The following is a 22,209-nucleotide window of genomic DNA, read 5'->3' on the forward strand; positions in this document are numbered from 1 at the left end:
TATGATTTAGAGTTGCCCTCAAAACACATATTGAGCCTAGAGCTACGGTCACTAGAATTGATCCTAAAACCTGAGTTGGGATAAAGCCCATGGATGCTTTTGCAGACGTACAGTATCAGATACCTTTCGTGCCTTCTCTGAACACTATCCAGTCCCAACCTTTTTAGCCTCTCCCAGAACGAGAGCTCTCTCTTTCCTGTGACCTTCCTAGTGAAACATCTTAGGACTTGTTCAACCTTTTGCAAACTTGCTGAACTCATAGGAGCCCAAATGGGTGAAGCATATTCAAGATGTGGCTGAACAATCGACTTGTACAGAGTTACTATCGTGATTCTACCTCTGGACTTAAACGTGCGATATATCCAACCACACGTTTGAAAGGCTTTACCCACCTTCAAATGGATATGCTCATCGAACTTTCCATTATTTTGGAGGGCTACACCTAGATCTTTCATAGCCGTGACCTGCTCAATACCTTTAACTTCATTATCTGCGAGTGGAGAATTCAAAGGAGTTGACCCAAAGGTTATTGAGCGGAATTTCCATTCCGTTCAGGGCCATAATACTCTCAGCAACCCAAGAATAAATTATTTCTAGGCCTTTTGCAAGGCTAGTGCAATCTTGGCCATTTCTTCCACAAACAAATTTATATTGTTAGCATCAGAAGAGAGACTGGCAGTAATACTAAGCTCTTGAAGCGGGGCAACGAGTATAATAAAAAGGAGGGGCCCTAGGATGGAACCCTGAGGAACACCTGACTTGATAGCATACATGTCAATGAGGGATCCCCTGACCTTAACAGTTTGCTTCCTATCATGAATGAAGATTCTCATCCAATTGAGAACCTTCCCTTGGATCCTAATGTCATGAAGTCTATTAAGCAAAAGGCCATATTCTAGTTCATCAAAGGCCTTGGCAAAATCAAGATAGACCACATCAACTAACTCAAGTCTCTCTAGTTCCTCAGTAATCTGTTCTATATTATCAATCAGTTGGGTAACCGTGCTAAAATGTGCTCTGAACCCATGCTGGCTAGGAGTACTTCATTGACTTCAAGAAATTCAACTAGTTTGAACCTGAAGATCTTCTCAAATACCTTCGCAATATTCGAATTGAGAGAAATTGGCCTATAGTTACTACGGAGCGACTTGTCTCCCCCTTTGAAAACTGGAGCAACATGAGCTAGTTTCAGAGAAGAGGGAAACTTGTCCTGATACAAGGTGCGACGCATTGAGTACTAGAAAACAGGAGCAAGAGCACGTGCACATTTTATCTGGAACTGAGACGTCACACCATCAAGGCCAGTAGAGCTCGAGAGACTCAAATCCCTGATGGCCTCTGGAGCATCTTGATTTGTGACAAGATCATCTATTTGCTCAAATTGACTAACCTTCTCAATCTCAACAGACTCTTCTTCAGAGCAATGAGCTCTGAAGAAGCAATGAAACAAGCAATCAAGCAAGAAGCAATGAAAAAGATCTAGGTGTAGCCCTCCAAAATAATGGAAAGTTCGATGAGCATATCCATTTGAAGGTGGGTAAAGCCTTTCAAACGTGTGGTTGGATATATCGCACGTTTAAGTCCAGAGGTAGAATCACGATAGTAACTCTGTACAAGTCGATTGTTCAGCCACATCTTGAATATGCTTCACCCATTTGGGCTCCTATGAGTTCAGCAAGTTTGCAAAAGGTTGAACAAGTCCTAAGATGTTTCACTAGGAAGGTCACAGGAATGAGAGAGCTCTCGTTCTGGGAGAGGCTAAAAAGGTTGGGACTGGATAGTGTTCAGAGAAGGCACGAAAGGTATCTGATACTGTACGTCTGCAAAAGCATCCATGGGCTTTATCCCAACTCAGGTTTTAGGATCAATTCTAGTGACCGTAGCTCTAGGCTCAATATGTGTTTTGAGGGCATCTCTAAATCATAACCTTTCACTTTAATAGTACTGAGTATTACATTCCCTGCAGCGATTAGAAACGCACGTGAAAAATCAACTCAAACCAACCAAAAAATCGAATTATCTTTAGATATGTATTTATTCCTTCCTTTATTTTTCATGCCATTCTAGTTGTCGCAAAAAATGCACATTGCTATGATTGATTTCGTTAAAAAGGCTGAAGAGCAACTCGAATCCAGTAATTGTGTTTAGTCTCCAAAAAAGTCGGACGTGGTTCAGGGTAAGATTTAGAACCCCATCAAGAATGACCAATTGAAAACGGAGAGTAAAGTGGTTCAGAAGGTAAGGTCGAACCCAAAGGCTTTTGTCTCCTATGCAAACTCGAAGAGAAAGATGAAACACCCTGTAGGTGGATGGTGAAGCCATTAACAATGTAGAGGGTATGACGAACATGCTTGGAGATCGATTATAGATTGTGTTTTCAACTTCCGTAGTCAATAAGCCCTTCATCATAGAGGATTTAGCTGTCTGGCTCAATCAGACCAGGGTGGTGGTTGAGCAACAGACTCACCCAGTACTTAAGAAGTCGACTAATTTGACCAATGTAGAGGTTAAGTAATATCTCCTCTTGAAATAGAGTAGGAAAAGACAATTGTAGAGAATAGAGAAAACAGTCTGTCCTGTTTGCCGGAAGCAGCCATGTCCTTAAGAAGGAAGAGACTGTCAGTTTGACCACCCTAAATGGTGTCAAAAGTTTTCAAGCTCGGTCTTGAGAAGTACAATAGTTAAAAGGGATGTTTAAAGGCAGACTGTCCATTTTCCACCATTACATGTCAGACTTGGAAAACCATTTAAGTAGCATTCGGGATCAACCCTACTCAAATTCGTTGGTAGCCCAAATATTCGTTTGAAACGAACACGTCGTATCTTTCGTATCCTTAATCTCCTTCAGGCTAAAGTAGGATTATTCGTTGTATTAGGTTTTTCAATTTTTCATTTTCAAGAAAATTTGAGACTCAATATGATCAAGCAATACTTTGAGGGAGGGGGAAAGATTTCCAGAAGGCACAAAGAGTGCCCCTTAATCTTTTTCCACCCATTATAGTACATTCTGCATAATGGCTTTTTACACAATATTTTTCGCTAAAACCGAAGGATAAATACATTTGTATTCGTCTCGTAATTGTTATGTTTCAATCTGTAACGAATTCCTTTACCTTAAACATCTTTTTCTAAGGATGCATTTATTGCCATGGATAGACAGGGCTTGAGTACCTCGTGACTTTGTGAGTATCGCTACCGGTATCACGTTACTTCATGAGTATTGCTATTAGTAACATGTTATTTTTCTGAAAAAAATGCGTTAGCATTTCCTACTCAATTTTTTTATTCCGTCTCAAATGGATTGACTTTCTTGCCACTGATGGGATCGAACAAATAATCACCAGTTGTTTGTTTCACGTCATATTTATTAAACGTTGAACAATTGTACAAACGGTTGTTTGCAGTTTCAGGCCCTCTTTTTACCTGCAAAGGTAACGGGTAATGGTAACGTGTTACTTTTTCTATCAACTATAGCGCAAGATTTTACTATCCAATTGCCTCAGATTCTCATTCAAGGTGGTATTGATTTTAGAGACCATTTTTTTACTTTGCACTGAACAAAGATTTCAGAGGCGAGTGTTTTAAATGCTCGTACGTATGAACGTATTTTTTTTCCATTCTATTGCAATAACCAAGATTTTCATCACTTACCTCTACTTACCTGTCTTTGTACTATCTGTAACTTACCTCTTACCTTTTTTCATGTGCATTGAACCAATTCTAGCCATACTCATTGTGATATCACTCTCTAGTCAACTATTTTATTGCCTTTACCTTCTTGACATTTTTCTTGTTTTATTAACAAACCTTTGTATAATGTATATACATCAGATTTTATTTTATAGTTATTTTTATGCCATGGCATGACCAAGAGTCGCAATAAAAGATTATTATTATTATATTACTTGAACCAGCAATACCTTTTAGTGTTCAAAAACTTCTAGAAAAATAATCTTGGCCACACAGCCGAAACTTTGTCATCCCTATAGTGAACCTTACGGACGTAATCATGTCGTGCATGTCCGGAAAAAAACAGATTATTGAAAGCCAGTATATACTTTTGTCCACAAGATAGAAACTGATACAAGTGCAAAAAATTCTCAGTATCGGTTGGTTTCACCAAATTTTGACCTCAATTGTAAAATATGATAATGCCAAGAATGGCAATCCTAAAACGTTCATCAGGATTTCGGGCCAATTGCCAAATTTCAGGATGAAAGAGCTATTGACAGGACAGCTTCAAAGTTCGAGTTTGCGTGAATTCCTTGTCACAGGCACCACCATTGAACACAAATTTAGATGGGCCTCGCCACAGCTGACTCTAGGCCTCACGATTGTTTTTGAGTGAGATGTAGCTAAGCGTGAGCGTTCCTTTGGTGGCACACCTGGATTTGCTTTATGAAGTGTTTGAGGGGTGACAATTTGACAGGATGTGCCTAAATGGCGAAGGTAAGACAAAAACTTAAAAATCTAGGTGCTAAGGTTTCATACTTATTGAAGAAGCAGGAAACAATGTAGAAGAAGATATTTATTTTGAAGTTGTGAAGTCAAACTATTTAGCAACAATTTCGACTGCGGGATCCCCCGACACCTCTTCTTCTTGAGCAGTAGGCTGAAGATTATTTGGAATATTGTCTTCATTGTCTGATTCTATTCCACCAGCATTGAGCAATCTTACAAGTTCTGGATCCTCCAAACATCCTTTGACAAATTCCTCGGTAGTTAATTCCCCGTCTCCATTGATATCCAACTCTCCAAAGATTTTATGTGCCCTTTCCGAGGCAGACTCCTTCAATAAATGAACAGTTCATTACAGTGGTTTGTTGTTCTAAATTTCGAAATACTTTTTCAGCATCATCAGTCATTACTCATTACCTTGCTCACGCCTTCCATCTCGTAAAGAGTTCCGATTATTTCGATCATTTCAGCCAAGTCAATTGTTCCACTGCCGTCCTTGTCATACATTTTGAACGCCCACCTGATGATAGAAATTGGTAAATTTCTTTTTAAACGTTAAATCCCTGGTTGTTCAGAAGGTGGACGCAAACTCCGAAACTTTATGCATTTACGAGAAAATTTTCAAGGTTCAGGGCTCGAATGCCAAATGAGGCAGGCTCCAAACTGATTTTGAATGTATAGCACAAAGTCTAGGGGAGAAAAGCGCAAGAGATTTCGAAGCACAGTGGACCAATATGCAAACTTCAATTTGGACCAATGGCACAAGACTTGGAAAGCCTGTTTTCACGTGAGAGTTGAAAACTTATTGGTAAGGCTTGGGAAAAATTGAAGTTACTTTTCAACTTTTTGAGTTAAAAATTCAAACTCATCACCACACTAAGCAAAGCCTTCAATTTTTTCTAGTTGCCAGGCGGCATCTTTGGGTACCATTTTAGCCCATTAACCACCGTCACATGACGGGATGGTTATTTCTAATTTATATATGAAGCAGTCTTAACCCTCCTTCCCCTCCTACATGTGCATGATAAATTGATCGTCAAATAATTTGTTGTATACCTTATAAGTCTTTGTGACGAGAAAGCTCAGGCATTCAACTATTTCCAATAATTAATCAATTCAAACCACTAATTATCTTGTCCAATACTTTTTTGGCTTGTTCCTCTGACAAAGATCTGGCAACCATATAGTCTCAAGTTCATCAAAAATGCCTCTTGAACGGTTCTAAATACGTCAAGGAAGGGTACACGTAGGGTGCTCTGACACACTTCATTATTCTCATTCATATTAACTTCAATCTAATGGTCAAACTTGATGCCGATTCCAATAGAACCCAAAATCTATCAAGACTTTTTTCATTTCTGGTAAATAAAGAAATCCGGTTTTTAAAGCGATCGTTTAACGAAGATGATGTAGTGTATGTATCGAACCAACTTACCTTAACTTTTCTTCAGGTGAACCAGAAGCTGTCATATCTGTTGCCATCATGAATTCCTTGAAAAAAAATCCTTGTACAAGTTTCTCCTTGTACCAATTTTTTGCCAGGGTGTGTGCAAATTTTTCAAATATCGGTTGATTTTACGTGGCATGATCCAGAAACAACTAACTCGAATGTAGACCGAGACGTGAAGGTAAAGAACTCGCAATTCCAATTATAGTCAAAGCAACACATTCTCCTTCAACTACATGCTCCAAAAGGTATCCTATTGAACAAAAGTATGACCAGAAAAAAGCACTCATTCACCCTCTCGACTGAGGTTTGAGAGTGCATAACTTTTGATGCAGTCGTTTGATTCACCAGCAGATTAAGGCTGAAGTGGAATTACATCCATAACCCCCCTACCCTTTTTGAATAAAATTCCAGAATGAGACAAACCAATTAAAACATCCACAATTGTATATATTGAAAATCCAACGAGGCACCTATCCTCGCAATCATCCAAGAATTAAGAAGAACATCACGTTGATTCAAATGAGGAATGTTCGGTCTTTCTGGTATTTTGCGTTCCTGTCCATATTTCAATCGTCAACATATGATCCAATTCATACCTTAAAGTCAATGCTGCCGTTGCCGTCCTTGTCAAAGATTCGAAATATTTGATCCACAAAAACTTTTGCATTTCCAGCTGGCAAAATCATTCCATACATGGCCTGAATTTTATCTTTGTCTAGCAAGCCGTCAGGACAATCAGCCTACGAGAAGAAACAAAATGTTGATGAGTGATACTATTAAAAGTATCACCTCTTCAGGTCAATTCGTTTAATCATTATACCACAAAATACCTTGAACCCTTTGTACCATTCTCTGATTTCTTGTTCATCATAGCGGGTGTTTTTTTTTAAGAAATCGATGTCATCTTGAGTTAGTGACATTGAAGAGTGCTGATTTTTCTTTCTCTTATGAGTTCCTTTGCCTCGACCGTGACGTCGGCTCGAAGAGCTTGAACCACTCCCACCTGATGTTCCAGAGCTTCGACGCAGATCCGACGACATGATTTTTTGTTTAAAGATCAAACTTGACTTTAAGTTGTGAATGGCTTCACTTAATCAAATAAAAAAGAGATTTTGTTTTACGTCCCTGGATATACTTCCGATAGTGGCTGTGTTGGTCCACTAATCCATGATGGAACTAAAAGTGGAAAAAGTAAACTTCTCTTGCCACTTCCAAGTACCCGCATGTTTTTACAGGACCCATCAGTAATATTGGCTGGACTTGTATAATAGATCCAAAATAAAACAGAGTTTTTTTGATTGTTTTACTTGTTTCTTGGGCTACTTGGGCAGACGGTTTCACAACTGAAAAAAAAGCTTGTGAATAGCTTACGCTCAAAAAGACAAGGTTTAGCAACACAATGGATTAACCCTTAGTCGCCTTTAATATTGATAGTGGGCTGATATCAAATAATTTAGCTGTTGAGTGTTGGTAGAACCCACCCTTCTCATTGGCCGATCTATTTTTGGTCACTTGGAAACTCTTCAGACCAAGACAAAACTGTTCTTCTCTAGCTGAGGCTTGATTTTCTTTTGGATTAGAATAATGCTCTTTTGCGTTGACTCTTTCATGATTTTCAACTTCATGCAATATGAAGAAGAGAGCACAAAACTTGTTAATCCATTTTTGTTTGATAATTATGCATCTAATAGCTGGGGGATTTGGGAAGTAATAATGGATTCGAGCGACGACTTCATTTATGAAATCAACTCCGTTCATCCTCTAAGGTAATCCTTTTGATGAAATGGCTTTCTTTTTTGAAGAATATTTTCTATCTCCATTGGAATTTGTTTTCATCTTCCTGAAGAAATATTTGACCCCTTCGCCTGTAGGCAAGATATCATAAAATTCGTTTCTTTTGCTTTCATGAGTGCTGACATTATGTCTTGATGACTTTGTGACGACCAACGGAGTAAGTTTTATCAATACTCCGAGACACAGGGTGAGGAAACGAGGCTTTAATTCAATTATGTGTGGAATAAATCACGTCACATTTTATTCCTTCAAGGTTATGACGATGCAATAAGCAGGTTGGGATTAACTTTTTTAGGACGTACCTTATGCATCACAACTTGTGAAAATGCAAGAGCACCCTGTAGGTCATGGTTGGTTGTCATTGCTAAAAGAATGAAATGCCTGGAAGACAAATCGAAAGTCGTTCCTTCGCATGAGGGGAATGTGAAAAGCATTTACTACCTCAGGTAGATTTAGTGTTTCTCTATTTGTTCACACAATCAACAAAGTATAAATGAGTCAAGGGGCATAAAGGATATCTCTTTTTAGTATTGCGTGGATAGTCGTGAGTACATCACAAACAGTAACAAGAAACAATGGGTGGGAAGAAGGGTTCCATATGGGCTTTTGGGAGACTAAAACCTTTTCCAAATTTCAAGCACAACAACTGATGAAGATTGTTAGGGAGAAATTTATCAAGCTTCTTCTTGAAATGAGAGAAACTACGCGAAACTTTAATTGTCGTTTTACTAATGACTCATTACTTTTTCCAGGCGAAGAGGTCCATGCGAACGAAAAATAATCGTATTCAAAAGCTCAATAGAGCTGAGACAAGGTTTTCCCCGATTAGACAGCAAGAATGGCTCCCCACGACAAAGAGAATCCCACTTACACAAATTGGGCTTTGCTCACCTTGAGTGGGAACACTACAGTTCTAAGACTCCATCAAAAAGACTTCAACTACCAGCTACAACGCAACTTTAATACGTTAACTGATTCATCATCTTTACGCCTTACCATTAGTTCGATAACTTACACGCCAACAATTCTTGTCAACGCTACACTGAATGGTTCTCAAGAAAAGCAGGGCGACCTCATATCACTATTAACTGAATTTGCAAGGGAAAACAAGACTCTAGTCACCTTCAGCGAAGATCGATTTCAAGTGGTTGATGTTTTGCCTTCGAGTGGCATTATGGCCCCGAAGCTAATGTTTCCCTCTCCTTCCTTGGTGAGCACAATAATCTACGCCGGAGTTTGGGCTCTATTGGTGCTGTTTCTTTTTGTTTGCTCGATGACATTGGTTTGGCATTATTTCATCACCAAAAGAACAACAGGGACATCCTCCAAGACTAATAGTTCTAACGCAATGTTAGAGCAACCTGAAAATTATGCTCCATTTCATCAACCAATCTACCAATTCGAACCAAGTCCGACAAGATACTATCATGGTTTCACAACGGGTCTCCATCAAAATCTACATCCTGAGGACGCTTTCAATTTGAACACCCATGTTGATGCACCTCTGGCTTTATTGGAAGAGGAAGATGGTTTAAACTCCTATGAAAAGTTAAAACAGGCGGAGCGGAAAGAATCGCCAAGAAATTCAATGAAAACAAAACCTGATAAGATTAGGCTCCTTAATTTCCATCGCCATAGCGGAGGTGGCTTCTTACCAATGCACTCTGTATTTGGAGCAACCAGTTCGGACTATACATCGTCATCAACGCAAGCACAAACAAATGCTAAACAATGGGAGGATCTAAATCCTTTGTCAAATCAGCTTGAACTTACCCAAGAGCAAATTTACAAAGACATTGAACCAATTTTGAAAAACTTGGGTCTATCAGTAGCGCCCTCCAGGTGGTGAAAAGGAACTTGAAATGTTACACAATATATCGAAGTTGATGATTTATTTCTTGGTTGGGTGGTAATGCAGGTAATAATGGTAATTATACCTCAAGTGTGAAAAATGAATTATTAGTTATTATGATTTTGTCACAGAAAACAAAGTTAATGAATGCGGCAATGTGCCTTCAGTCCATGAGACTTAAGACGTCCTTTAATGAACGGTGACTTCTGTCCACATAGATGGAACACAAAGGAAATAAAGGTACAGACAAGCTCAATCTCGTAGTTGTAGAGTGGACCCTATTCTTAAACCTAATCCCACTCCACCCCCCTTTCCTTAACCCGTTTAGCTTCCTTCCTCCCTCTCCTCCTACCTCCCATTCTCTATCCCAATTCCCTGCTCTTCCCTTAAATACCCAATCTACACCCATTCCTGCAAAGCCCCTCCTTCCTAATATTCCTTGTCTCACCCCTATTCCCAGGGCATTAGTAACGAAATTACATGTAACGAAATCACAGTATTTCGTTCCTTTTTTCGAAAAAGGAACTGTAATTGCATCACAATCTAAAATTGTGTAATTGTAACGACCCAAAACGAATTACTTGTTACTCGTTCCTTTTTCAGCTTCCAGAATGGAGTTCAATTTTTCGTTTATCTCGTGACAGCTGAGGAACCCTAAGGCTTAACAGAAATTGCCATTTTGCTAATTCCATCTAGCACATTTTGATCAAAGAAAGTCAGGGTTGAAAATTGTGCTTGCTCTCAACTACTTCTTGGCTTTCAATCTGAAATTGCATTTGTAACTTTATTGTTTTCATCTTCTCATTTCAAATCCGTTGGACCGAAGATCTGATTCAGTACTTGAATATGATGCGTCAAATTTCCAAAGCAGCCTCACTTCCACGACCTAAGGGATGGACTTCATACATAGAAGCTTTACCGACTTCACGATGTCTAAAACTGTTTTTCCATTATAACTTTTGAGACATTGTTTCAAACCTTCAACAATCATTATCCCATCCAGGGTCCCAATGTTGACTCCTCAAAGCATTATGATGCAAAACATTTTGAACACTTATGCCAAGATTAAATGAAAATGCTCATTATTGAAAAATGTAGAAACGAAATCTTCAAATGTTACGCATTAGGACTGCTTGCGTCAAAAAACTCAATATCTTTTGAGAAGAATGATCGTGATGGGGTAGACCATAAAATATTGGTAATCTAAAATTTTAGTGAAAGTAATCGTAACGAGTAACGCCATTACATTTTTTTCGAGTAATGATTGTGTAACGAATTATTGTTTTTGACCAAAGTAATTGTAGTTCGTTCCTTTCATTGAGGCACGACCAATGCCCTGCCTATTCCTAAAATTCTTTCCTATTCTAATGTAGCTGCCCAAGCCATTTTCTTCAAAAGCATCCAGGAGTTTCGAGTTTTGTCAATTCCCCTCATCGCGCGATAAGCTTGAATGAGGTCTAAGCGTCTTGCTATTATACTGAGATTAGGGAGGTCGAGTAGAGTCAGACGTTCTTCGAATGAGTGCTGCTTCATTGCACTTATAATTCTAGTTAATCACTTCTGAGCTGACTCGAGAAGGGCCATGTCTTTCTTCAAATATAGACGCCACACACTGTAAGCAAAAGTAATGTGAGGTAGTAGGTATAAATTGTAAATTCTCAGGATCAACTCTTGGCTCCGGTTGTTTAATGATCTTCTTGCTTATTCAATTATTCAGTGGCAAGTTTGGGCCACTTTTCTCACCTGACCATTGAACTTTAAGTTTGCTTGAACAATAACCATATTCAGATTTTGAGGAATTAATATCATTGTTATCCACGTAATGTTTTTGTTTTTTGTTTGATGCTCCGAAGTGGAACTGAGCACTTATTTTCATTGAATTCCATTTGCCAAATCGCAGCCAATTCTATTAATGCATTAATGCTCGTCTGCAGTTTTAGTATTTTTTGTCACCGGGCCAAAAAGCTTGGTATTATCAGCAAATATAGAGAATGAGCGAGTGGTAAATTTGGTCCCCTATGTCATTTAGATAGATTAAGAATAACACCAGCCTGAATACAGAGCCTTGTGGGACGCCACTTGTTTCTGTCCCCCTCTCTGAAAAGGACCCGTTCAGAACAACTCCCCATCTCCTGGCATTCAACCATAGTTTAATCCAGCTGTCGTAATTTTCGCACACGCCGTAGCGGCCAATTTTAATTGCTAGGTGTTCGTGAGGCTCCTTGTCAAACGCTTTTTTAAAATCAAAGTAGACGGCATCAATTGCTTGACCACTGTCCACTGACTCGCTAACATAGGCAAGATAATCCAATAAGTTCCTCTGTTTGCGGAACCCATACTGCGCTTTCGTTAATGCGTTGTTTTTCTCCAAGTGAGAGTAAATTTCATCCTTCAGAATCAATTCCAAGAGCTAAGGTTCTGGTTGAACTAAAGCCTGATTTTATTAAAACTTGATTTTCCAAACTCTTGCTTCGTTCGACAGTTTCACAATTGGGACATTAAAACAGGAAAGGATGATGAGGTCACCATCAAATTTTGAGAGATCACTCCGTTCTTATGAGGCTAAATAGTTCTTTGTCAAGGGATTAAATTAGAGTTTCAATTCTTTTATTCATTGAAGGGATGGTTCATGTAGCATTGGATTGTAATAGACCGTCACAGTTTTACTCATTAACATTAAAAGTAAATCTTAGCCCAAAAAAGCAGATTTGTACTGAATATTCCTATATTCGAATTTTCTATTGTTACAAAAGACTTTGTGAAACTTTAGAAAAGTGCTTTGTCTAATTGCGCATTGTATCGTATTTTTTCAGTACCTCCACTAATTTAAAAAGTACCCCAACGACCTCCCAAAATTTGTGCTGAAATCATCAGATAGCTGCTACTTAAGGGTGTTATAAGCTTCCTATGCTACAAGAAATATGCCTTACGTTCAGCATTTCCGAGGGCCTTTACCAAATATAAGGCAGAATGGCCCGATTCCTCTTTATTGCTTAAGTTGTTATTTTGCAAATTTTATCAAAATCTTACGAATGATTAGCGACCCAGGTCACATACTGTCCGGCAAAGAAATTGCGCTCATAGCGTGTGACGAGTAGTTTTCTTAGCAATCTTTATAGCGATATTGCCTTGAATGGAATGAAATTCCGCATAATGACTTTTAGGTAGACGCCATTTCACCCTCGACTCGTAGATGATGAAGGTAAAGGCAAACAGAAGGTCTCGCTCGTGAAGAATTTAGGTGTAGTCCTCCAAGATAATCGAAAGTTCGATGAGCATATCCGGTTGATATTTGGCAAAGCTTTTTGGACAAGTTTTTGACTAAAATTCCTGGACCAACCCTTATTCAAGGGCTAGTCAGCTCCACCAACTCTAATTTGTTGGTCGATCAAATAATATGTGAAAATAAAAGTTAAGTCAAATGAATGCAATTTCGTCTTGAACTGCTGGGATTCCAATCTAAGTAGCGGTCAGGAAGTCCGAAAAAAATGTCTACCGTGCCTCTTTCCGTTTAATTTGGGCTCTCTGACGTTGGAAATAAGGGCCCCTAACAGGGATGAGAAATTATTACAGACCATTTTCGACTACCTGGCAGAAAATGGCAGAAAATCATGCAAAAAAGGTGGAAGCAACTGGCAAAAAATAGAAAACTTTTAACACCTTTTTTTATTCTTGCAGAAGTTTTCAACTCGTTTTCACGTCTGACTGAGGCCTTGACATGTTGGGAAGGGAATTTTGTATTGATATGCGCGATAGCAATCAAGAAACATCACTAGAGTCTGATGGAGTCTTAATTTTGCCGCAACAATCAGCAATGGCAAAATTCGACTTTGAAGGAATTTCTGCCACTTTCTGCCACCATTTTCTGACAGGTGGTCAAAATGGTTTTTGATAATTTCCCATCTAAGATATATCCTTGTTGGCAAAAAAACACTTTGGAGGAATTTCTGCCACTTTCTGCCACCAGTTTCTGACAGGTGGTCAAAAATGGCTTTTAATAATTTCCGATCTAAGTTATGCAGGGATGAGAAATTATTAAAACCCATTTTCTACTACATGGCAGAAAATGGCAGAAATTGGTCCAAAATAAGTGGCAGAAAATAGAAACCTTTGTACCAATCAAAATAATCTCTTTCTAGTATTTACGATCAGTTCCGTTAATTATTAAGCCTACCTGTATGTAGTTTTGACACGTTGGGATGGGTATTTTGCATCGAATGTAAGATACAACCACTAAACGTCATTAGAGTGTGATCGAGTTTGAATTTTGCCACCACAATCGATTTAAGTCAGAGATGCCATTTCATCTAAACTTTTTGAAGTCAAAATGACAAAAAAAGTTATATTGTATTCAACAACTATTTTGATGACTTCAAAAAAAAAACTGTAATTGTTGTGGCTAGGCCTTGGATACTGAAGTGGTCTATGGATACCCTTATCAATTCAATCTAACCATCAAACAGAATAAATATCAATATTTGAGGAACATTTTGCATTTCAGCCAATGCCATACCAGTATGCTTTTTAGCAAAGGACACTTGAAAAACTTATCCAACCCATATGATCCTTCTTATCTTTGACTTCTTTTAGAATCAAGATCAGCCATTCTAAACACTGGCGGCTATTTTTGACCACCTTCCAACAATTTCTGGCATTTTTGCCACTTTCAGCCCTTTTCTGCCACTTTCAGTCATTTTCAGCCATTTTCAGCCACTTTGAGCAGAAAGTGGCAGAAATTCGATAAATTTCGATTTTTCTCATCGCTGAAGTTATGTCCTCGTTGGCAAAAATCCACTTTGGAGGAACTTCTGCCACTTTCTGTCACCATTTCTGCGAGATGGTCAAAAATGGATTTTAATGATTTCTCATCCTGGTGGTAGGGGCCGAAACATGGGGTCTTGGGTAAATATATACACCGAGAGCTGAGGGGTCAAATGCTCCAAAAACTGCGAAGTACCAACAGAAGCTAAACACCGGAGACTTGGGAGCAGTCTTCCCCCACCTCATTTCAAGTATATTTTGTCCAGTTGATAACATGTACACTTTAATTCTTAGTTCTTCCCACCAGTATGGATGGAGTCAGTCATGATCTTCATCAATAAATAGGGGCCCAGGGACATTCCAGACAAGCATCAGACCACCGCCCTGGAGGACCCCTGCTTGAAGATGATGTCCACCCACTTAGCTGTCCACTTCTCCGGATTGGCCAAGGCAAGGGATCTACTTCTCGAGTTCCAATTCGGTTTCCGGAAAGCCGCTCAACCACCACGGCCGCTACTTTCCTCTATGAAATTGTGCACTCAAACATCAGCAATAGGAGGAGAATTTATGGATGTTTTATTGATTTCTCCAAAGCATGTGACATGGTGGACCGAACGGGGTTATTTCTCGAACTCCAACTGTGGGGAGTTCCGCGCTCGATCTGTGTCCTGCTTTCCAAAATCTTTTCGGGACTCAGATGCTCCATTGGTTCTGGTGAGGACCTACCCCCTGTATTTTAATTCCGTTGACTTTCCGCAGGGGGATCCATTATCGCTAATTCTTTTCAATCTGTATGTATCCGACCTCCCCGAAGCCTATAACACAGGAATGAGAAATCATTATAAGCCATTTTTGACCAAATGGCAGAAAATGGTGGCAGAAAGTGGCAGAAATTCCTTCAAAGTGGAATTTTGCCAACGAGAATATAACATGGATGGGAAATTATTGTTTCGACGCTCTCACGTCACCAATGATATAAATGGACTGTATTTTAATCTTAGGTTTTTACTCTCTTTTTACACTTCTTTTTCTTGTTCAGTACCAATGCTTTTTTTCTCTTCTTGCTCTCTTCCCGTACTCTGTTTTTTATTGGATTTTCTCCCGCCTCCGCCCCCCCGTTTCGAGGATTTAACCTACGCCTCATGGACTCCTCCTCAATGAGGAGCGGCGGGGGGTTGAAAGGACCATTTCATTGGGATCCCTCTTTGTTCTAAGGCTTTTACACCGGCAATAAAATTTGTCCCGTTGTCTGAGTAGATAGTTTGGGGACGGTCTCTCAAGTTTTCAAAAATCCTCAACACCGACAAAAAATCTTCCTCGCTTACCACTTCTTACCACCTCCAGGTGGATCGTGCCCGTGGTAATACAGGTAAAGATCACTTCCCACCTCTTCTCAGTCCGATTTCGAGAACCTATTACTTGATATGGCCCGAACAAGTCCACGGAGGTACGGTTGAATAAGGGGATGGAATTGATATCCTTTCTTCTGGCAACTCGGCCATCATTTGAGAGATCGGCATCGCACTCCTCTTGCGGCAAAACAGACATCTCCTGCCGGCCTGTTTTATGGCCTCTCTGCCCCGTAGCACATGATAATTTTGTCGCAGAAGGGAAAGGGCGTTGTTATTTCCTCCGTGATTACTTCTTTCGTGTAAATGGTCCAACAGGAGGATTATCATCGGGTCCTTTGGTCTTAGAACAATGGGATGTCGCAGTTCGTAGGGTGCCGCTGCTTTGTCAATGGGTCTGCCTACCCGGATGAGTCCCACTGAGTCCAAATACAGGTTCAGTTGACGTAATTTTGAATTATTCTTCAATAGCAGGGTTTTTTTTTTGGTTTGGGTTTTCACGGGTTTTTCTAACCGCTACAGGGAATGTAATCCCCAGTACTATTAAAATGAAAGGGTATAATTCGTCTATTTATTACCTTTCAATTTTTATATGATATTTGGTCTACCAACGAATTTGAGTTGGCAGACCGAGCTAATCCTTGAATGTAGGGTTGATCTGGAATGCTATCTAAAAATTTGTCCAAGTCTGACTTGAAAGATGCTACCGGATCAACAAGGCCTACGTATTCCCTACGAATATCAGAGGGAAGCAAATTAAACAATGAAGGAGCCCGAGAAAGAAGAGATGTGGACTTCATTGTTCGAACTAGCCTGGATTCTCGAAGACTTGAAGGTGCTCTCAAAACGCACATTAAGCCTCTACGGTCACTAGAATTGACCCTAAACCCTGGGTTGGGACAAAGCTCATGGATACTTTTGAAAACGTACAATATCAGATACCTTTCGTACCTTCTCTGAGTACTGTACAATCCCAACCGTTCTAACCTTTCCCAATACGAGAGCTCTCTCATTCCTGTGATGTTCCTAGTGAAACATCTTTGGACTTGCTCGACCTTTTGCAAACCTGCTGAACTCATTGGAGCCCAAATGGGTGAGGCGTATTCAAGATGTGGCTGGACAATCGACTTGTACAGAGTTAGCATCGTGATGCTATCTCTGGACTTAAACGTGCGATATATCCAACCACACATTTGAAAAGCCTTACCCACCTTCAGCTGGATATGCTCATCGAACTTTCCATTATTTTGGAGGACTACACCTAGATCTTTCATAGATGAGACCTGCTCAATATCTTTACCTCCATTATCTACGAGTGGAGTATTTAAAGGAGTTGACCCAAATGTCATTGAGCGGAATTTCATTCCGTTCAGGGCCATATTACTCTCAGTTACCCAAGAGTAGATTCGATTTAAGTCCTTTGCAAGGCTACTGGAATCTTGGCCATTCCTACCAGAAACTAACTTTGTATCGTCAGCATAAGAAGAGAGACTGGCAGTGATACTAAGCTTTTGAAGCGGGGCAACGAATATTATAAACAAGAGGGGCCCTAAGATCGAACCCTGGGGAACACCTGACTTGACATCATGTATGTCACTAAGGGATCCCTCAACCTTAACCAATTGCTTCCTACCAGAAATGAAACTTTTTAACCAATTGAGAACCCTGCCTTGGATCCCAATTTCATGGAGCCTGTTAACTAAAAGCCCATGATCTACCTTGTCAAAGGCCTTGGCAAAGTCGAGATAAACTACATCAACTGATTCATGACTCTCTAGTCCCTCAATAACCCGCTCAATATGTTCAATCAGTTGGGTAACCGTGCTAAAATGTGCTCGGAACCCATGCTGGCTAGGAGGAAGGACTTCATGAATATCAAGAAATTCAACAAGTTTGAACTTCATGATCTTCTCAAACACCTTCGCAATATTCGAAGTGAGAGAAATCGGCCTGTAATTACTGGGGAGCGACTTATCTCCCCCTTTAAAAATTGGAACAACATGAGCTAACTTTAGTGAAGATGGAAACTTGCCCTGATCCAAGATGCAGCGCATCAAGTACGAGAAAACAGGAGCGAGAACCAGTGAGCATCTCATCAGAAACTGAGATGTCACACCATCAGGACCAGGAGAGCTGGAAAGCCTCAAGTCCCTTATGGCCTCTAAAGCATCTTGATCTGTGACTACAAGATCATCTAAACGCTCAGCTTGACTAACCATGTCAATCTCAACAGACTCATCTTCAGAGCAATGAGCTGTTGCTTCCGAACTCAGTGGGGTTGAAAACACACTAGAGAACTGATCTCCAAGCATGTTAGCCATAGTCTCTACATTGCTAATGGCTGCCCCATCAACCTCAAAAGGCCCAACAGAGTGTTTCATTTTTCTCTTAGAGTTCGCATAAGAGAAAAATGCCTTCGGATTCGACCTGACCTCCTGAACCACCTTACTCTCAGTTTGTAACTGGTCATATTCGATGGAGGCCTTAATCTTACCCTGAACTACGTCCAACTTTTTTTGGAGACTAGCCACAATTACTGGATTCGAAGTGCTCTTCAGCCTTTTTGCTAGTTTGCAACTCTTTTTGAACAAAGTCTTCCTATATTTTGGAATTTTTGTCCGTGTACCACCTTTCGGAACACATTCAGAGATTGCTAGACTGGAGCAAACTTCCTTAAAAACTGAAACTAACTTATCAATGGCTGCATCTATGGACGATTCCTGTTTCAGAATTGAAATCAGGTCAAGTTCTTCTAATCTTTCTATAATCAACGGCCAATGTTCATCTTTGAACTTGAACTTAGCCAAACCGACCTTTTTGGCCGGTTTTACTCTAGAGCACGCCGGCTTTTGAGTAATGGTCGACCCTATCTCAAGAACATGATGATCTGACAGATTAGTAGGTGTCACATGGACATACTGGATCAGATCAGGGTCATTGGAAAAGACCAAGTCGAGAACACTATTTTCTCTAGTGGCTACACCAACGTGCTGGGAGAAATTGCGCAAGATCGCAAATTCTTCCACCTTTTCGAACGACTGAGATGTCGATTTCGAAATGGGAATATAACCATCAGGACTAACCTCCCACTCTACAACGCTAGCCGGAAAATTAAAATCCCCTACAAAGAAAACTTTCGAGCAAACTGCCAGATCCAACTCATTTCCAGAGCTGAATTGGAGAGCTGACAAGAACGAGCTTACTGAACTTACTGAAGAGGGGGTCTATACATTGTTACAATAGACAGATCAAGCCTTTGGATATGACAAACTAAGACCTCTACTTCTCCATTCGACATTTGTACATGACTAATGTGCAAATCATTCCTAACATATAGGCATACGCCCCCATGTGGGAATATGGGATTATCAGGGCGTATCCTATCACAACGAACTAAGTTGAAACCAACTATGGTTAGTTCTTCATCTAAGACCCCTGGCCGAAGCCAGGTTTCTGTTATAGAGATGAATGCAATCAAGGAATCAAGAACATACGTAAACTAGGAAAACAGCACAAAAACACAGAAATAAACTCAACAAAACAATAAATTCTAACTCAATAGGACCAATACAATCAAACTAAAGAACTACACATAACGATTTGGAACTAGAAAAACTACACTACAAATCAGAAAGAAACTGCTAAAGCTAGATATAAACATAAATGAACAATAAACTTATTAGGTTTTAAAGTAATTACGTCTTACCAAAGAGCCGTGAAAAACCAAACCTAATTGAGTGAATGAATGGCAATTCCCATTCATTCACCCACACACAAACACTACGAACACTACACGTGCACAGCAATCAAGGAGCAACAGAGGAAGTCACACCTTGGTTCGAAATTCCTGGGAGATAAGAACGAGAGCAAACTAAATGCATCTGTTCTCAGCGAGCTCCAAAACTTGCAAATATTGAAGATCCTCGGGAAACACGGTTTTGGCTCTGGCCTATCAATGCCATCTTTTCATCTTCTTCAGGGTCTTCGCTTTCTTCTCTCATCTTTTGCTTTGCTTCTTCCCACGATTTTATTCTGTCAAACCATTCTCTTCCTCAACCACAACGACCTTGAAAGTATTGAATTCGTTCTTAATTTCTTTCTTATTCTTCTGCACTGTCTTCATTTCGGGCCAATTTATCTCTTACTTCATAAGAAATTCAGGGCCGTCCAGCCACAAGTCGGGCATTGGTTGAGCTCAACATCTGGATTTCTCCCACCCGGTTACTCACAAACGGTTTATAATACGACGCCGTTGCTTGAATCCATCCCAAAACTGCAGTGGAATCCGTTCACAATACTCTTCTGTTGATGGGTTGGCGAAACGTTCTTTCCTAAAATCCAACCATTCTTGCCCCCAGGACAGCCCATTGAGCTCCAGTTTCGCAATCGAAATGGGTTTGACAGGAGCCACTCTTGTTATGGACATAACCAGCCGAATCTTGATTCCCCAGTCTGCATCTCATTTCGAACGTAACCAAACGCCTCAAAAGCCTCAATGCTAGCGTCGCAGAAAACATGCAGTTGCGTTGACACAACCCCAATGGTGAAAATGCATCTCAGGATCATTGTGTCCGACAATCGGCTTGCAGTTTCGACCCACTCTCTCCAGACTTCGACATCTTTCAAATCTAATTTTTCGTCCCATTCCTTAGCCATCTTTGATAACCCTTGCATCATGATTTTTTCCCTTCACGATGAATGGGGCAGCCAACCCGATCGGATCAAAGACCCCGGTGAGCTTTCTCAACAAGCCTTGACGGGTGAACGCAATAGTTTCCACTTTGAAGTTCTTTAGAGCAAACCCGAGGGAATCTTCCCGTAGATTCCATGTCAGTCCAAGGACTTGCCCTTTCTTGGAGGTTAAATCCATCACTTGAGAAGGATTCTGATCTTGGGCTCCAATTTTCCTTCCACCCTCTGGGCCCTCAATCTCCATTACAAATCACTCAGAGTTGGAAAGCCAACGTCTCAATGAAAATTTCCGTTCTTTAACACTTGGATAAGCTTTTTACTCTGAGCAATGGCCTCCTCCTCAATGGCAAAACTGTCAAGATAATCATCCATGTAGAAGCGCGATCTCAGAAATCCTGGGCGGTTCTTGATAAAGTATGGATGGCTTGGCACGGTGAAGGAGAATCGCTAGATACTACACGGTACATCTCGTACAGTTTGGACTCCCTGTTCTCATCCTCCCACAGAAATCGGTGATATCTTGCACCGTCCTTGTTCATGCAGATCCGACCATACATCGCTTCGATATTCGCCGTCAACCCCACTGGATATTTTCGGAAGCCGACAAGCAGGGGCAAAAGTTCACGTTGCAGAGCTGGGCCTGTGTAGAGACAGTCGGTAAGGGACAGTCCATGAAATTTGGCGGCTGAGTCAAATACGACTCGTATCTTCCTTGAATCTGCATTTTTGTATACCCCATGATGGGGCAACCATCTTTGGTCTGAATGTTCCCATTCTTCTTTTGACGTGACTTCATAGGTATATCCTTTTTCCAGATAAACATTAATAGCTTTCTTGTAATCCTTTTCAAAGTCCGACTTGCTATACATCTTCCTTTTCAACGACTCAAAGCACTTCTTCACAGCCAAGGGATCATTCTTCAGCTTAAATCCAGACAGAATTCCTTCTTCAATGAGCTTCATCCCATAGGCTTCTTCTTGGCTCCATATAGGCTTCTCTTCTCGAATAATCTCACAGCCGAACCTTTCTGAATTGAAAAAGTCGCGTACCAGACCTTCCAAGTCGTCATCCCCACTTTGACACCAATTCAAGGATGGCACCTGAAACCCAAGTTCGTCTTTACGTGGCGGTCGGGCTCACCCGCTCTTGGGACTAGTGATGGACCACCTCGTGAAATAACCACGTGTGGTGTCTCTTCCCTCAACTGTCTTGACGACAAACCATCTTGATCTTCCTTGGGCATAAAAATGCTCGGTGTCCCTCCTCCAAACAAATGAAGCACATTCCATGTTCCCGTGCGAACTCCCCACGACGTTGCGGGCTGGCATCTTTGAATCGGGGACAATTCTTCATCTTGTGGAGTGCGTGGCATATTTTGCAGCCAGGTCCAAGCTCGGTTTCCAGTTTATTCCACGATCCTCTTAGTCTGGTCCCTGACGGTTTGAGTCTCCGTTCGACCACTTGGCTGTGTTCACGTTCCGAATCAGCTTGATTCATGACCCAATCACCAAAGTGATGGATTCGTTGTTCATCGGGGAAAGTCTCGGCAAAATCTCTCCATCTTAGGAACTGAAATCGATCCAGCTTGAGCTCCACATCTTGCAACATCGTCTGAAGTAACCCATCGCTTGGCAGCAGTAAGCCTAGCGCCACTTGAAGATGACCTTGTAATTGGCCCGCAAAATTCGCAAAGCTTTCCGAATGATTGGGCGGCACTGAAGGACGAATGGCTTGAATGTGAGCCTTTCGGATGAATTTTTTCGTTCCCATATCGCCGGTAAATGACGACCAGCGCCTGAAGATAATGTTCCTCAGTGTTGCTAAAACACTCCATCACCTTCTGACAAGCGGTC

At 40.6% G+C, this 22,209-nt stretch overlaps 2 protein-coding genes across 2 annotated transcripts; one reads left to right on the forward strand and one right to left on the reverse strand.

Moving 5' to 3' along the window:
* Positions 1 to 4,228: 4,228 nt before the first annotated feature.
* LOC131878200 (uncharacterized) lies at positions 4,229 to 9,730 on the forward strand. Its single transcript, XM_059224114.1, has 2 exons — positions 4,229 to 4,449; positions 8,455 to 9,730. Exon 2 carries the CDS (start codon positions 8,541 to 8,543, stop codon positions 9,549 to 9,551), a length of 1,011 nt encoding a protein of 336 aa, XP_059080097.1. The 5' UTR covers positions 4,229 to 4,449; positions 8,455 to 8,540; the 3' UTR covers positions 9,552 to 9,730.
* Positions 4,511 to 7,144, reverse strand: LOC131878201 (neuronal calcium sensor 2-like). Its single transcript, XM_059224115.1, has 5 exons — positions 6,739 to 7,144; positions 6,505 to 6,648; positions 5,894 to 5,949; positions 4,876 to 4,978; positions 4,511 to 4,789 (listed from the first exon to the last, which is right to left on the reverse strand). Exons 1-5 carry the CDS (start codon positions 6,946 to 6,948, stop codon positions 4,553 to 4,555), a joined length of 750 nt encoding a protein of 249 aa, XP_059080098.1. The 5' UTR covers positions 6,949 to 7,144; the 3' UTR covers positions 4,511 to 4,552.
* Positions 9,731 to 22,209: the final 12,479 nt, after the last annotated feature.

This window comes from Tigriopus californicus, chromosome 3 (assembly GCF_007210705.1).
Source record: "Tigriopus californicus strain San Diego chromosome 3, Tcal_SD_v2.1, whole genome shotgun sequence".
Classification (NCBI taxonomy): Eukaryota; Metazoa; Arthropoda; class Copepoda; order Harpacticoida; family Harpacticidae; genus Tigriopus; species Tigriopus californicus.